The sequence below is a fragment of the Carassius auratus genome, chromosome 16, assembly GCF_003368295.1.
Source record: "Carassius auratus strain Wakin chromosome 16, ASM336829v1, whole genome shotgun sequence".
Taxonomy (NCBI): Eukaryota; Metazoa; Chordata; class Actinopteri; order Cypriniformes; family Cyprinidae; genus Carassius; species Carassius auratus.
This window is the reverse complement of record NC_039258.1, coordinates 2,382,749-2,398,528: the sequence shown is the minus strand read 5'-3', so window position 1 is coordinate 2,398,528 and position 15,780 is coordinate 2,382,749. Positions and strand designations below refer to the sequence as shown.

Below are 15,780 nucleotides of genomic sequence, written 5' to 3'. Positions count from 1 at the left end.
TCTCAGAAGGGAGTAATTGTATGCTAACGAACACATTCAGGCAAACTGAGGAGCTGCGAGAAAATGTGAAAGAGAAAAGAGACATTTGTACATTGAGCTTAGCCTAAGATCGCTGATGGTAACCATGGAAATAATTATAGAGCAGACAGACTGCTGGAGAGAAAGGAAAAATGAAAGAGAGAGGGGAGGAAGAGATAAATAGAAATAAGAGTGCATCTTTGGATCTTAAATTTTGCTGTAAGTTTTAATAAAACTCGGCACTATAGGCAGGCAGCTTTTAAACTGGCTTTGATCACTTATAGTGTTCTTTTAATTAAAAGCACATGCACTCATTAGCCACGTCCATTCTGGATCAATCGTGGCGTCCTTGAGGTGGATTTCCAATCATCTGGGGCTATCAGGTGTGCACCAGCTGTCTTAAGACACCTCTCCACCGGAGATGTGTCCGGCTCGGCCTCGTCTCCATGCTTCAACTTTAGTCGTCATGGAAACACATGTCTTTATAACACGCTGATCATTTACATACAGCACTTTGTTTGAAAATGACCATTCTTGATTCAATCCATCAAGAAGCCTCTTTCATGCAGTGTGGGTGTAATGTGTTGCAGACCCTGACAGCAATACCGTTTTATAGGTTTTAGTGCTGCTTCTAAAAGTTGATTAAATACAGTGTAAGTCGAAACACGTTTAAAATATAGAAATATATATATAGAAACTTAAATCTATATATGTGTATATTTACACCTCTGTTCATAGGCTTGAGGTCAGTGAGTTTTATATACTGTATGTGATAGTGATTTATAGATATATATAGTACATTTATATATTAAGTATAGTCCACCCAAAAGTTTTTTTTTTTTTTTTATCTCAAAATCTAAATTTCTGTCATACAGATCATACAAGTTAAAAACGACATCATTAAACGAGGTTAAATGATGACAAGAATTTTCATTTTTGGGTAATCTTTCCCTTTGAGGAGCACTGTACCTTCACTGTGGTAAGCGATCAGACTATCAGCCTGCCAGAATATCACAGAAACTTGAGGGTGGGCTCTTTTAACACCCTGGCAACCGCATAGCAACACATAAAAACCACTCAGAGCACCTTGGCAACCGCGTAATGCTCCGGCAGCCACCCACAACACCCTTGTGGTCCAAATCGAATGTAAAAATCTTTGCTACTATAGTTATAACTAGAACAGAATTAAAAGCAATGATAGCAGTGAACGCTAACATGAAGTACGCGCACTCCCAGAGTTTAATTTACATTGTCATTTGTCTTCAGTTCGTGTAGTTGTGTAATTACACACATTCCTCCCACATAACCTGCCTCTACAGAACCCTCTACACTCACCGGCTGCCTGCGAGCATCACACACACACACCAGAGCTGTGTGTGTGTGTCTGTTTGTGAGAGAGAGTGAAAGACACAGAGAAAGAGAGAGAGAGAGTTTGCCCCAGGCTTTTACATGAAGTTCTCTCCATCAAATCAAATCCCCCACCCCCCTGTCCAGCTCAGCCCCTCTTCTCCTCTCCTCGAGTGAGAGAGAGAGTGCAGTAAAGAAAAGGACAGTTGCAGAAAAGGATGCATCGCCTTGCTGCTGGTATTCCTGAGTGCATGCCTGGAAACGAGCAAACCGGAATACAGCAAGACAGACTTCCAGCTTTTCCTCAAGCGAAGGATTTCCATTTTGGAATTGCTATCGGAAGTCCTCATGCAAATCACCCATCGTTTGAATCGGAGCTTTGATGCGTGGCAGTTTTGTGCAATAATGAACGTTTGAACTGTGCGTTCGGAGGATTTGCGTGTCAGTGTGAGCTGAGGAGAAGTCTGGCTCCGTCACACACGCAAGCTCGCATCAAATGCCAGCGCTTTACTGTCTATGGAAGCGTGAGCTCAGAATAAATGCCTTAGTCATATGCGCGCATGCTCCGAAAAGTTCTCCCATAGAACGTTTTAAATGTTGACAGCTCGATTGGAACGGTAAACGACACCCTAAAATAGCTGAAGTAAAACATGAGAGAGATTCACCGCAGATCTGGTGTTGGTAACCGCAGTAAAGGCAGAAGGGAAGCGGCTCGTCGGTTCAGGGTCGTGCGTAAAGACGCCGGCGAGCATCGCCGGGACCCGGTGCTCTCCATCTGGCGCTCTGCTGAGGAACAGCCGCTGTCAGGGCTGGAGAGAGTGACCGAGACCAAGTGGAGAAATGAGACTCAACAGTTTGCACTATATAACTGTTCGAATTATTGTTTGTAAATATTCATTTTTTATCAATTCTTACTATTCCTGTAGGTAAATACTACATTTAGACGTCCAAGTATAGTATTAGTAAAATATATTTATTCAACTAAGCAAACTACTATTATATTTATCCTACATTTTTGATTGCAATAACCAGAGTTAATACATAAATGCCTTTTTTTCTAGCTAGATTTACGTTTAAAGATTAGAATTGCGGCATATTAGCTCAAAATGTTGCAGAGTTGTACATCGATGCATATGAGATTACTTAAAGAAGGCAAGAATAAAAGTTTTTCTGGATTTGTTTAGTGGTCACCAAAGCCAGATTTGAGAGCAGAGTGCATATAGACACATGATTACAACCAAACATGGTGTGGGCATTCATCGTTCTGTTGACCTTTAAAGGAACTCTTGACCTTCCAAGGGAAAAGAACCATTCACAAGTTAAACAGAAGCAAGTGACTTAAAACAAAAAAAACAAAAAGACTGGATTATGAGCGGAGATGGACAGTTTGGACAATTTGTCTTTCTTGGTGGCTTGAGATTACTCTTCTGGATCCTGGACGGGAATAATTAAGGAGGATTAAGGGATTGTTTATTCCGCCCCTTATAGTTGCATTCTGCTATAGGTAGGAATAACCTGCACATTACAGTTGGTTATTTGATTTTGTAACTCGGAAGACACAGGGTCATTTCATTTATTTGGTAGTTTAAACATTGAAAAGTACTTTTAAAAGATGACTTTATTTAAGATTAAATTGGGGTTAAAGGCATTAAAATTATTAGTAATATCAAATGATTGACCTCATGGGCTTTTTGTGCTCCTGAAATACACTACAAGTCTTTTTACTATACTACATTTTGACTATGTAATACTGCATAGATAATTTGATTCCTTCATATCTGTGGTTTAGTCTGTAGAACTGTTTGGAAGGTTGTTTCGTGACACTTCTCTGAAAAGAGTGTCAGGTAGCTATAAAAACACCCACTGCTGCTGGAGAAAAATCCTTGAAAATGACAATAGAAGGAAGAAATGTACTGAAGTCCTTTGGCAATTTGTCTCTAGGTATTACAAGCACCACTTTTTTCTTTGGCTGTTTCAAAAGATATAAAATCACTTAAAGATCTCTTTATTGAACATGAAGTGTGTATTTTTTTGTGCCATTAGAGGCACTGTAACAATTAAAACCTTCGTAATCATCGGGAAGAAGGAGGCGGGAACTTGAAACTTAAATCAAAATAAATACAAGACAGCCCAGCAGCCCCTCACGGCCGACGTCTGTGCACAAATAAAATCAAACACAACTAAAACCCAGGCCTGGTCCTCTCTCGTCCGTCACTGTCGTCGCTCCGGTTTTATATCCCTCCATCTCCTCCGTGGGACTCGAGACCGGTGGGTCGAGCAGGTGTCGCCCATTTCCCAATCACTCCACCGGCCTCGCTCCTCGTTCCCACGTCTCTTGGCCCCGCCCCACTCGTCACATACCCCCATCGCCCCTCGCAGACCGGAGGGACTCCCGAGACTGCATTCTACTCTAAACCCCCCCCGCGACTCTCACGGGGACCTGCGGGAACCTGGGGGTAGGACAGACGAGGTGAAAGAAAAGGAGATGGAAGGATGAGGAGCAACAGAGAGACGAGAGAGGAGAAAAAAAATCTGGTTCCCAGACGCACTGCCACTTGGCCCTCCACCAGCTGGGTGATCTCCTCCTCGGTGCCTGGCGGTGGCACTGGATGGCCCTCAGCAGACGGCACGACACTCCTCCGCCGCCCGGTGGACGGTGACGGCTCCTCCAGTTTTAGGCAGCCGGCAGGAGTCCCCCGTTCTCTGCTCCTCCCCATTCCGGTGGATAGCAGCAGGCTCCGGCCCCCTGGCGAACGGCGCCGACTCTGCTCCCTCACGGACGGCACAGGCACCAAATAAACTGGACAGATATTGACTGTCAGACAGGTTTTCCAAACACTCCCATTTGCCAAACAATCTGATAGCCCCGCCTCCAAAGTCACACCATTGGTCGTGCCAGGGTTACTGTATCAGATTGGCTCTTTTAGACCCCTGCTGGTAGATATCTCTATCACAGGCTTTCTAAAGTAGCCACCAAGATTATTATTTGTTACAAAAAAAAAAAAACATTTCTTGTTTTCATTTAGTTTAACTTGAAGTACTAAAAATACTGAACTTCATATGGTTGATAAATATATAAAATATCATTTTTTATTTATATTAATATTAGTAATGTAAGTTTTCAGTAAAATATTATTTTACTAAGCTAAATTATTAAAAAGGCAATCCATACGCTAGAAGACATTATAAACTAAGGCTACCATATTTTGTATTTTAGCATTACACAAAATGTTTTGTTGACCAATCAGTATCCAGAACTGGTATTGTTTGTTATATGAATTTAAATAAAATAAATTAAAGATACAAAAACATATTTTATTTCAGACAGTTGCAAAGGAAATATTTATTTCATTTCATTTTAATTTAGTTTAACTCAATGTATGAAAATAACTACAGCTTAAACTGAAAAAAAAAAGATATATATATATTTACAGGTGGTTCCATTACTTACAGCTGTCTTGTGCATATTGAGCTGAGATGAAAGAAAAGTACATTAACATCAGAAAAATTAAAACTTTAAGAATAATACTCAATAATACTAAAATTTCCATTTCTTTGTTTAGTTTGAGCCCCGTGCAGCAGTACAAATCCGATTTAGACGTAAAAATTGATCCGCCACCAACCCCACGCATATCAATCAGAAGCTGAGCAGTTATTATAATTTTTTTCATTAGTTTCACTTTTTGTCATGTTTGCTCCCCCTCCTCTCGCTGTCTCTCTCTCTTCCGTTCTGTCTCTCTCAAAGGGACTGAAGCTTGAAGCTGTTTCCACCCACACACTTCAGCTCTGGCTTTCAGCTTGACATCAGATTTACATTGAGAATAAAAAGTGCACACACACGCACACACACATATGCTCTCACCCACACATGCACGTACTTCTACACACCTATGTTGGGAGGAATATTAAAGTGCATTATTGTGTGATAGAAAATATGTCCTCTTATGCTGGAGATGCTTGTTTTAGCAATAATTGTGTTTGATAACAGACCGTGCCTGTTTGAACTCTATTGAAATGCAACTTGCCATATCTCGTCCATCCGACCGTCTTGTGACATACGTGTTCACATGTGTGTAAGTCTATGCTCCATCACTTCAGTGTTTCATCATGTTAGTCAAATGTAAGGTACTAGAAAATGTTGCCATGGCAACCAAATAAAGAGCCTGGATTTGGATCAAAAAGGACAGAGGGAGAAATTGAAATAAATGGACGTATCGAGCCCGCTTTACTTTGGCTTTCAGTTTGGCGTAATTAAAAGGAATAGTGACCTCTGGCCTACGATCAGGTACAGTCCATTAAGTCCTGTGGCTCTTAAAGGGCGTGAACATTAATTTGTGTTTTAAATGCTCTCTCTGTCCCAGACACATTAAAGTGAGTTATAGTTTATTTCCGCACCATGTGAAAATTCATAACGGAAACTAGAAATTGATTTGCAATTAAATAAATGTATTTTCTGAATCATTTGTTAAAACTGTCTTGCTCTGACATATTTCACGCAAAGTACTGCATTCTTATGTTTACTTATATTATAATTAATTATATGTGTGTGTGTGTGTGAAATATATATACTTTTTTATTTTATGGGCTGTTTTTAATCTATAATCGCTATTATTTATTAAGATTAGTAATGTAAGTTTTCAATAAAACATTATTTTACTAAGCTAAATCTTTAAATGGATAGTTTGCCAAAAAATGAAACTTTTGTCATCATTTACTTGTTCCAAACTTGTGTCTTCTGTTCAACACAAAACAAGATATTTTGAAAAATGTTGGTAAACAGTTGACGGTAGCCATTGACTTACAGTACATAGTATGGGAAAAAATACTATGGAACTACTATGGAAGTCATTGGCTACTGTCAACTGTTTTGGCCGAAGAAAGAAGCTCATACAAATGTTGTATTGACCAATCAGCATCCAGTTCAGGTATAAGTTATGTAACTGGCAATACATCACTGTTCAGGAGAATTGTTGGAAAAATAGGCTTAGCGATTCTGTTTCACATTCTCATTGCACTAAACAGTTTTTTGGTTTCATATTATTGTAGTAATTCTGAGAAAGAAATAATGGACAGTGTTTGAAAAAAATATATTGCATTAATTCTGAATTCAACAGTGCAATCATAACAAATCAGAACAAAGTTATACAGTTCTTTAAAGTGTTGCAGTAGTCATAGAAAAGCATCTTTATAACATGCTGATCATAAGGCCTCTTTCATACAATGTGGATGTGATTTGTTAAATACTCCATTAATAATGTCCGTATGTGGGATTTAGTGCTAGTATAATTCTGAAAGTTGATTAAGGATGTGTTTTTGAAAATAAATATATTTTTTTATTTAGTAACAGCACAGTAAATTGATCAAAGTCAGAGTAAAGACTTTTATAATGTTTAAAAACATTTCTATTTCAAATAAATGTTGTCTTTTTGAACTTTCTATTCATTAAAACTTTAAAAAGTAGCATATTTTCCTCAAAAATACTGTTTTTTTTTCCTCAACTGTTTTCAACACTGATAATAATAAGAGATACTTATTTCCTTTTTTTAAAAATTGTATACATTTTTTTCTGATTTGTTATTACTGTTTTGTTGGATTCAGAAAGTGTCCTTATATTTAATGTATAAATGTTGTAACTTTGTTAAGTCTCAAACCCAAGAAAGAATATAGTCTATGCTGTGACTGTAAAGTGGAATACGTGATATAAAATTATGTTTTAATTGAACAGGAAGTAATTACTCACATGTGAAAGCTGATACTTGCTGATTGTCATGGCAACGACTCTGATGCTTGTTGCATATTTTTATGGTGTTCGGTCCCCACTGGCACACACACACACACACACACACACACACAAACCTGTTAGTGGAAATTATTTGCTTAGAGTATAACAGAACCAGTTTAAGATTGTAGTCAAGAGACAGAATGATAAAGAACAGTGGCCTCAGATGAATCAGTATGTAAAATATGTTTGACTATAACTGATGTATTACATAATAAGAACTGTAAAATCAGCTCAGTCGAGGCTGTGCATCAGGAGAGAGAACATCAGATCAGGAGGAGAGATTTTGAGATATCGGGTCTGATGTGTAAGATCAGGAAGAGATGGAAGAATGTGATGAGATTGAAAGTGCAGAGAATGGCCTGGGAATGAATGTGAGAGGTGAGGAGAAGGAAAATGCTCGGATAAAAAAAGAGAGAGACAGAGAGATGGATAAATACACTGTTTGATTTATGTAAAAGAGTTGCGTGGGTGCAAGGCGAGAGAACCGTATGACTGTGTCAGTGTGTGTGTGTGTGTGTGAGCTTCAGAGATTGAGAGAGAGAGACAGATTGCATTGGCTGGAGAGACGGTGGGTATTTACACTCAGATTTATGGGAGGGTTATCACAGCAGCAAGCAGGAGAGACGGATGGCTTGATGGTGGAGGACTGCTTCTTTCAGTCTGTTCTACGTTCATTAAACCGTCCATTCATTTGTTTCTGTTGGTCTTATTTTAATGACTTAACGTTCCTGAGCAATAGTCGTGTCTACAGCTCTGCCAGTGACTGCACTTCTGTATCTGGTACTCTCTCAAGGACGCCAGTCAATAAGCACTTTGTTTGCAAGTGCCTGTCTCATGTGCCTGCAGTTAGGCTGTTTTATTTCTTATTGTTTTGCCATTTTCCTTACTGCTTGTATAATTTTCATGGCTGAAAATACATTTTTGTCACGTCTGCCAAAAGAGCAGTTTAATTGTGAACATTTACTGACTATAAATATTGCTTACTGGCCATGAACCTGTATTTTACATATTTTGTATTCGTTTATGAATAATATGTATATATATATATACACTCTCACCGACCACTTTATTAGGTACACCTGTTCAGTTGCTTGGAAACACAAACTGCTAATCAACCAATCACATGGCAGCAACTCCGTGCATTTAAGCATCTAGATGTGGTAAGGACAGCTTGCTGAAGTTCAAACCGAGCATCAGAATGGGGAAGAAAGGGGATTTAAGTGACTTTGAATGTGGAATGGTTGTTGGTGCCAGACGGGCTGGTCTGAGTATTTCAAAAACTGCTGATCTACTGGGATTTTCACGCACAACCATCTCTAGGGTTTACAGAGAATGGTCCGAAAAAGAGAAAATATCCAGTGGGCGGCAGCTGTGTGGACGAAAATGCCTTGTTAAAATCAGAGGTCAGATGAGAATGGGCAGACTGGTTAGAGACGATTGAAAGGCAACAGTAACTCAAATAACCACTCATTACAACCAAGGTATGCAGAATACCATCTCTGAACGAGCAACACGTTGAACCCTGAAGCAGATGGACTACAGAAGTAGAAGACCACACCGGGTGACACTTCTGTCAGCTAAGAACAGGAAACAGAGGCTACAATTCACACAGGCTCATTAAAATTGTACAATAGAAGAAGGAAAAACGTTGTCTGGCCTGATGAGGCTCGATTTCTGCTGCGACATTCAGTGACATGAAAGTGAAGTGACGTGAAGTGAAGTGATGACCCATACTTGGAATTAGTGCTCTGCATTTATCCCATCCAAATTGCACACACACCCGGAGCAGGGGACAGCCATTTATTTGCTGCAGCGCCCAGGGAGCAGTTGGGGGTCCGGTGCCTTGCTTAAAGGCACATCAGTCGGGGTATTGAAGGTGGGAGAGAGCACTGTACACTCCCCTCACCTACAATCCCTGCCAATACCAAGACTCAAACCTGCAAACTTTGGTTAATGAGTCCAACTTTCTAACCATTAGGCTACAACCTTCCCCGGATGGAATGGGTCAGAATTCAGTTTCAGATGGTAGGGTCAGAATTTGGTGTAAAGAACATGAAAGCATGGATCCGTCCTGCCTTGTCTCAACGGTTCAGGCTGGTGGTGGTCTAATGGTTCAATCATCTCAGACTGGCCTCCACAGTCACCAGATCTCAGTCCAATAGAGCAGCTTTGGGATGTGGTGGAACAGGATATTCACATCATGGATATGCAGCCGACAAATCAGCATCAGCTATGTGATGCTATCATGTCAATATGGACCAAAATCTCTGAGGAATATTTCCAACACCTTGTTGAAATTATGCCATGAAGAATTAAGGCAGTTCTGAAGTCAAAAGGGGGTCCAACCCATGTCATTTAAAAGTTAGATTTTTTAGTTTTTTTATTAATACTTTTATTCAGCGGGACATATTCAAGTGAAAGTAAAGATATTTATAATGTTCAAAATAAACTATAAATATAAAATATTTAAATAAAAACTAAAACTTGATATAAAAATAAAAACTTGAATTGATTAGGAATAGTAAAAAAAAAAAAAAAAAAAGGCCATACATACCGTAGGACAGTAGGTCCATTGAATAATATAACTAATGATTTTTGAATTGAACGAATTATGTTTATAGTTGCTGACATTTCTTTGCTTAATTTGCCATTTAAGATGGATTGATGCTTTTTGAAATTCATTATTGGATTGCCTTCACCACAATAGCCAAAAGAAAGTATCTTACCTTTTGGAACAGCTTTTGCATTGGGAAAGCTGCCTACATTGGCAGTCCACTTGGTTTTGGGACAGAGCCATAGTGTCACTCGCAGCATCATATACGAGATGAGCCAGACTCAATCTCTTCCTGAAATGCAACCTGGCACAAAAACACACATAGATTTTTGCTCATATTGTTATTTTGGTGGCTTAATGCAACAAACATATGACAAAATTGTATCTTTTCATGATAGATTTTCCACTAAAAAGTTGTTCAGATATCAGATATTGATTACATCAGTGAATGTCAGTCCGTCATTCCTAATGTGTGATTTAAGATTTATTGGGTTACAAGATGGCTTGTAACTGGCAAATAACTCAAACAACTTTTAATCAAATTTTTCAGTTTTGCTGTGAATCAGTTTTGCTGTGATACTGTATGAGGGTATGAACTATGAAGCCATTTACAGGTTTATTTAATACCCATGATTTATGTAATCCACATCTGAAAGTATAAAGCAAATACTGCTTGGATAATCATGCTAACATGATGGCCATTATTATGTAGACTAAAATAACTTCATGTCATGTGAACAAACTTTTTTGAATATGTTTGTCAAAAAGATCTTTTTCTTTTAGAAATTAAAAGTGGGGGGGGGGGGGGAATGCTAATTCATTGAATTCAATTTTTTTCAAATTTTACTGTTGGGGATTTATTCCTTTAATAAGCTTACAATTATATTTATTATTATTATTATTATTATTATTATTATTATTATTATTATTTATGTGTTCGTTATTTTTATTATTTATATGCTATTAAAGTTTATTACTTCTATTTTGAATAAGCTTGTATTTTTTAATATTTTCATTTTAATTTTAGTTTAAGTTTTAGTCATTTTGTTTTGTGCTCTTGTGGTTTTTAATATTTTTTTTAATATTTCTTTTTGCCTTTAATTTATTTAAATTTTTGTTTCAGTAATTTTTGTACTTTCAAGAACTTTTTTTAACTTTAGTTATTTCAGTTTGTTGCTAAAAATTCATTTTTTAAGGTAAATTATTATTTTTGTCAAATTTTATTTTATTTTATTAAAAAAATTCAGTTAACAAAAACTATTTTAATAGTTTTAACTATAAACTATATGAAACTATGGGCCATTTACTAACAGCTTGCCCTATACAAACCATCTTTTGGCGTTAAAATAGTACTGTCAGGATTTACTAAAGACGTGCAGTGAAGAATTAGTGCTGAAAACGCGTGGAAAGTTATTTTTGCGCCTGACCTTATGCCTGACCTTATTGAATATGCATTTGTAGGAGTTTCCCTTTCAGAGGTAAAATTTATGGGACGAGTGCATTTAAATGAATAATGCAAGACTATTTACTAATGTTTGCACTCTTTGGTATTTGCACCATTATATAATGCCCAAAAAAGCATATCTCAAGCTTTTTTGTGCTTGAAATGGCTGAATTTATTGTTACTAGAAGGTGGCAGTGCAGAGAACAGAGAACGTGTCATAGAAAGGAAAGGATTGTTTTCCACACGTATTCATTTATTTGGAATTCCAGATGAACACATTTTCAGATTCCGAACATATCCTCACGCTACTTTGCGCTGTGCTTGGTAGATTGCATTGGAAATTAGATTCTGCATCTCTGTTCTTTAATTTATGCTTAATCATTAAATTACCCACAGACATTTTCCCCTCCCATTGGCACCATTTTGGAATTGCGCTCTCATGCTAATTGGCTCTGTTTAGCAAAACTGGCCCTATATGACTTTTAGGGTGCTTTCACACTTGGTTCGCTTGCCTGATCAGAACCTGAGTTGGATTTCTCCCCCCTCCCCTGCCCCCGCTGGACTGTATTCATATTTATTTTATTTGGGTCCAAACTGCGGTTCGTCTGCGTCATCAAGCCAGGAGCTGTTTACTCTGTTGCTTAGTAACGGCAGTGCAGGAGAAGTGGCAAATGCATAACATTGCTCTCTACACTTTTAAATATTTACATTTTTGAACCGTTCGTTTTGTTTAAAACGCTTCGTTACATAACGCCACTTACGTCTGTGTTACAAATGTACTGCAAAGGATCTAAAGAACGCTGAAGGTGAACAGAAATTAGATATACAGCTCTCTGTTTTGCAGTGCATCAGTCCCGCTCATTAGGAAAGTGAGTGAAACACAGACACAAACACACATTTTTATCAAATAATACGTTATTAATAGCGGTTCACTTCTGTGATTTGATACGATAGCGTTCGCGTCAGCAGGGAACCGTACCATAGTTCACATGAACCGTAACCCAGACCACCTTTTTTAAGCAGACTCGGTTTGTGGGTGTGCACCAGAGTTCAGAAGGCAGCGTACACATCATCCAAACAAACCAAACTCTGACGTCGGTCGAACCCGGGTGCACGCCAAAAGTGCTAGCGTGAAAGCACCCTTAAAATCTATGAATACATTTCTGAAATCAGCATAAATGTAACCATGAGTGATATCCTCTGACTGGATAGACTCAGAGTCAGACTCTATCCTCATCATACATTATGAAAGATCTCTGAATACCCAAAATCTACAGACTGACTCTGTGCAAAAATCTGTGCAAACGACATTGTTTTCCAGCCTTTCGTTGCATTATCTGCCATTGCTTGTGATACTTTGCTCTGACTCTCTCTTGCAGAAAACGCTCGGCTCCGGCGGAAGAGCATCGCCACCGGGAAACAGCCAAGCATGGAGATCCCACCCACTGCCCCCCCACAACCCTTCCGACAATCTGTGAGTACCCCGCCGACCCGTCCCGGATCCCTGTCTCCCTTCCTCTCCCTCTCGCTCCCGTTCGCACCTCTGCCCCTGTCTCCCTCCGCCGGCCTCTCCACTTCACAGTCTCAGAAGAGAGTCAGCACCCCTCTGCTTCCCCGTTCCCTGCCGCTCTCCCCGAGCGTCTCTCTGACTCTCCCTCCCTCTGTCCCGCTCTCTCATTGGGCTGCTGGTGAGTGGAAGGTTGTGGGTTCTAATCCAGGGACCGGACCCAGTGTGGCAGCTCTGCCCTCTCTTGAGGTAGGTTATCTAACAGCCGATTCGGCTTGTGCTGTGGGTTCGAGCGGCCGGCGAGTGGCTCGGAGGTGTTAGACAAACAGTTAGTCACGCAGGAAGCAAACATGTTCATCTGTTCCCAAGCCAATGACTGAGTCATTATGTCTGAGTTCATCAGATGGAACGGCCAATTTCTGTGCGATAAACCAGTGGAGACCTTTTTGTCTGTTTAATAATAGAATGAATGTGAAGACTTTTTAGTGTTCTGGTTTAATTCAAGTGTTCAGGGTTTTGAGTGGCTTGGCAGATACTTAAAGGGATAGTTCAACCAAAAATGTAAATGCTCTTGTCATTTTCTTACCTTTAAGTGTTTTCAAACAAGTCTGAGTTTCTGAAAGACTGTTAGCAACCAAATAGTTGAGGGTAGCCATTGGCTTCCACTGCATTTTTATTTTTGGATGAACTATCCCTTTAAAAAAAAGAAAAAAAGAAAAGAAAATGTACCTTTGCAAGTACAGACTCTGCTGAAATACAATACTGTTTCTTTTTTGGTGATAAATTAATGTAGACCTTTTTGTCTGTGTAAAGTTGGATGAATATGAAGCCCTTTATTTAGGTTTAGTGTCCCTGTGTTATTCAAGTGTTCAGGGATTTAAGTAGCTTGGAAAATACTTAAAGGGAGAGTTCAACCAAAAATGAAAATTCCTTGCATAATTTGCTCACCCTCAAGTTGATCTAAACCGGTATGAGTTGGTCTAAACTCTTCTTTCGAGCACAAAAGAAGATATTTGAAAGATATTGGTAACCAAGTATTTGACGGTAGCCATTGACTTCCACTACGTCTGACAGAATTATTTTTTTTTTGGAGTGAACTGTCTCTTTAAATCTAAAAAATAATGGAAATGTACAAGTTGCAGATTCTGCCACAAAATAATACAGTATTGTTACTCTGCTATAAACTAGTTTTGTTGTTTTGTCTGTTTAATAATATGATAAACATGAAGACTTAATGAAGTCTTAATTACTGGAACATCGAATGCATTTTAGCAGAATGAAAAGTAGGTTTCGGCCAAAATACGATATGATATTGTTTCTTTTTCTCTCTCTCTCTCTTTAGTGATAAACTAATGTAGACCTTTTTTGTCTGTTTAAATTAGAATGAACATGATGACTATAATTCAAATGCTCAGGAATTGAAATTGCATGAAAAATACTTAAAACTGAAAATAATAAAACTCAAGCATTGCAACCACAGATCAATTATTCTAAAACAATTGTTTTGTAAATGATGATTATACATAACGGCCCCTTATTACAGAAACATTGGTTAAAAAGTAATATATATGTATTATTTTCAAAGTTGTTATAAAACTAAGACTATTGGAGTATATTTAACCTGGATTTCTTTCCACTCAATTATTTTTTTTTATTTACTTCAATGTGTTACTTCTCTGTGTTTATTTGTTAAATTTACTTGCAATTTCTTGGTGAAAATTGTTGCAAATTAAATCATGCACCTTTTTCTCGGTGAAAAAAATCTAATTCAATATATTTCAAAGTATTTTCTTTGAATCAAAAAGTTCATTTCTAATCACTGTTTGGTTGCTTATTGGCCCTAGTCAAGAGTCCGTCTGTGCTTTTCTTCCTCTATATATGACTATTCCCCTTTTTCCTCCTGTTTTTTTTTTCTGTGTGTGTGTGTTAGACAAAAATAGTAAGAATACATAATAAAATAAGTAAGTTGTCATATGAATTGAGACAGCATTAATTTCTGTCAAACAAACAATGTAGGACAAGTACCAAGTTTAAAAAAGTGTTTGTTCAATGGTGAGCAATATAAATATTGATGCTTACCTTAGCATACTATTAATGATTTTATTAGTATAACAGTTTGGCCGAAACTGTTAGCTGCAAATGACTGCGATAATAAATGAGAGGCACTCCAGTGATGTGACACTGCAATACATGCTTTACATGCTTAATATTTTATTGGTAATCAGATCAATTTTTTTAGGTTAAGAAAAGTGCATAAATGCTTTTCTTAAGGTCTCTTTTTAATTAATTATTCTCACTTTCATGAAAACCACAAAGAGTCTTAAAATCAGTTCTTTCTGAAATTAATCTGAATTCTGCTTTAGAAACACAGAGCTCATTTAGATTTGCATTTCCTGAAGGAAATAACAGTTCTTGCAAGAAAGCAAAGTTTTGGATAAGTTTTAGGCTTTGGAACTACTTTCCAAATGAGAGATTTTCGAAATGTAATCTGAAGTTTATTTATAAGTTTACAAAAACTCAAAATAGATAGCACACCTGAGGATGAAACAAGGTTGAGATGGGTGAGTAGTTTGGGCTGATTTTAATTGTGCAAGTTTGATGCTAAGGGCTTACTAGTTTAAAATGAGCCCCCTAGCCATAATGTTGGAGGAATACCAAAACACTGCTGCCTTGCATAAACTATAATCATCACGGAGAAGAAGAGTTTTCACAGCTTCATCTGCTGTGTCTAAACATTCATCTGTTGATGGGTTGTGTATTTTCAGGTTTAATCTGAGGTTGCACGTCTTATGAAAGCATTACGAACACAGTGAGATCTGAGTGTTTTTTTATTTTATTCTGCTGTGGCATGAACCTCTTTCCTGCTGTTGCCAGTCTGTTCTTGCTGTAGGCGTCAGGAACTATTTATGAAGCAACACTTCCCACTATTGGTTAAATGTGGATAGTGCAGCACTCCTGGAGTGTTTCGCCACCAGCAAAGGAAAACCATGTCAGTCAGTTGCAACACAATTTTGCATCTACTTATCTAATTAATATTAGAATTATGAATGTCAATAATTTTAAATATTTTATAAATTAGAGTTATAAAAATATATACTTTTTTTTTTTACTTTATTCAGTTTTTTATG

At 37.9% G+C, this 15,780-nt stretch overlaps 1 protein-coding gene across 9 annotated transcripts in view; it reads left to right on the top strand.

The window, feature by feature from the left end:
• Positions 1–15,780, top strand: part of LOC113115736 (ras/Rap GTPase-activating protein SynGAP-like) — a 103,817-nt gene that overhangs the window by 46,269 nt on the left and 41,768 nt on the right. For 7 of the 9 annotated variants that reach the window (XM_026283299.1, XM_026283305.1, XM_026283298.1 and 4 more), the window contains one exon: positions 12,525–12,901. In XM_026283299.1, the coding sequence (XP_026139084.1) occupies positions 12,525–12,901 (377 nt within the window). Of the gene's footprint in view, positions 1–1,455; positions 2,870–12,524; positions 12,902–15,780 lie in introns of those variants that run through there. The other 2 variants (XM_026283304.1, XM_026283302.1) reach the window with 2 other exon arrangements.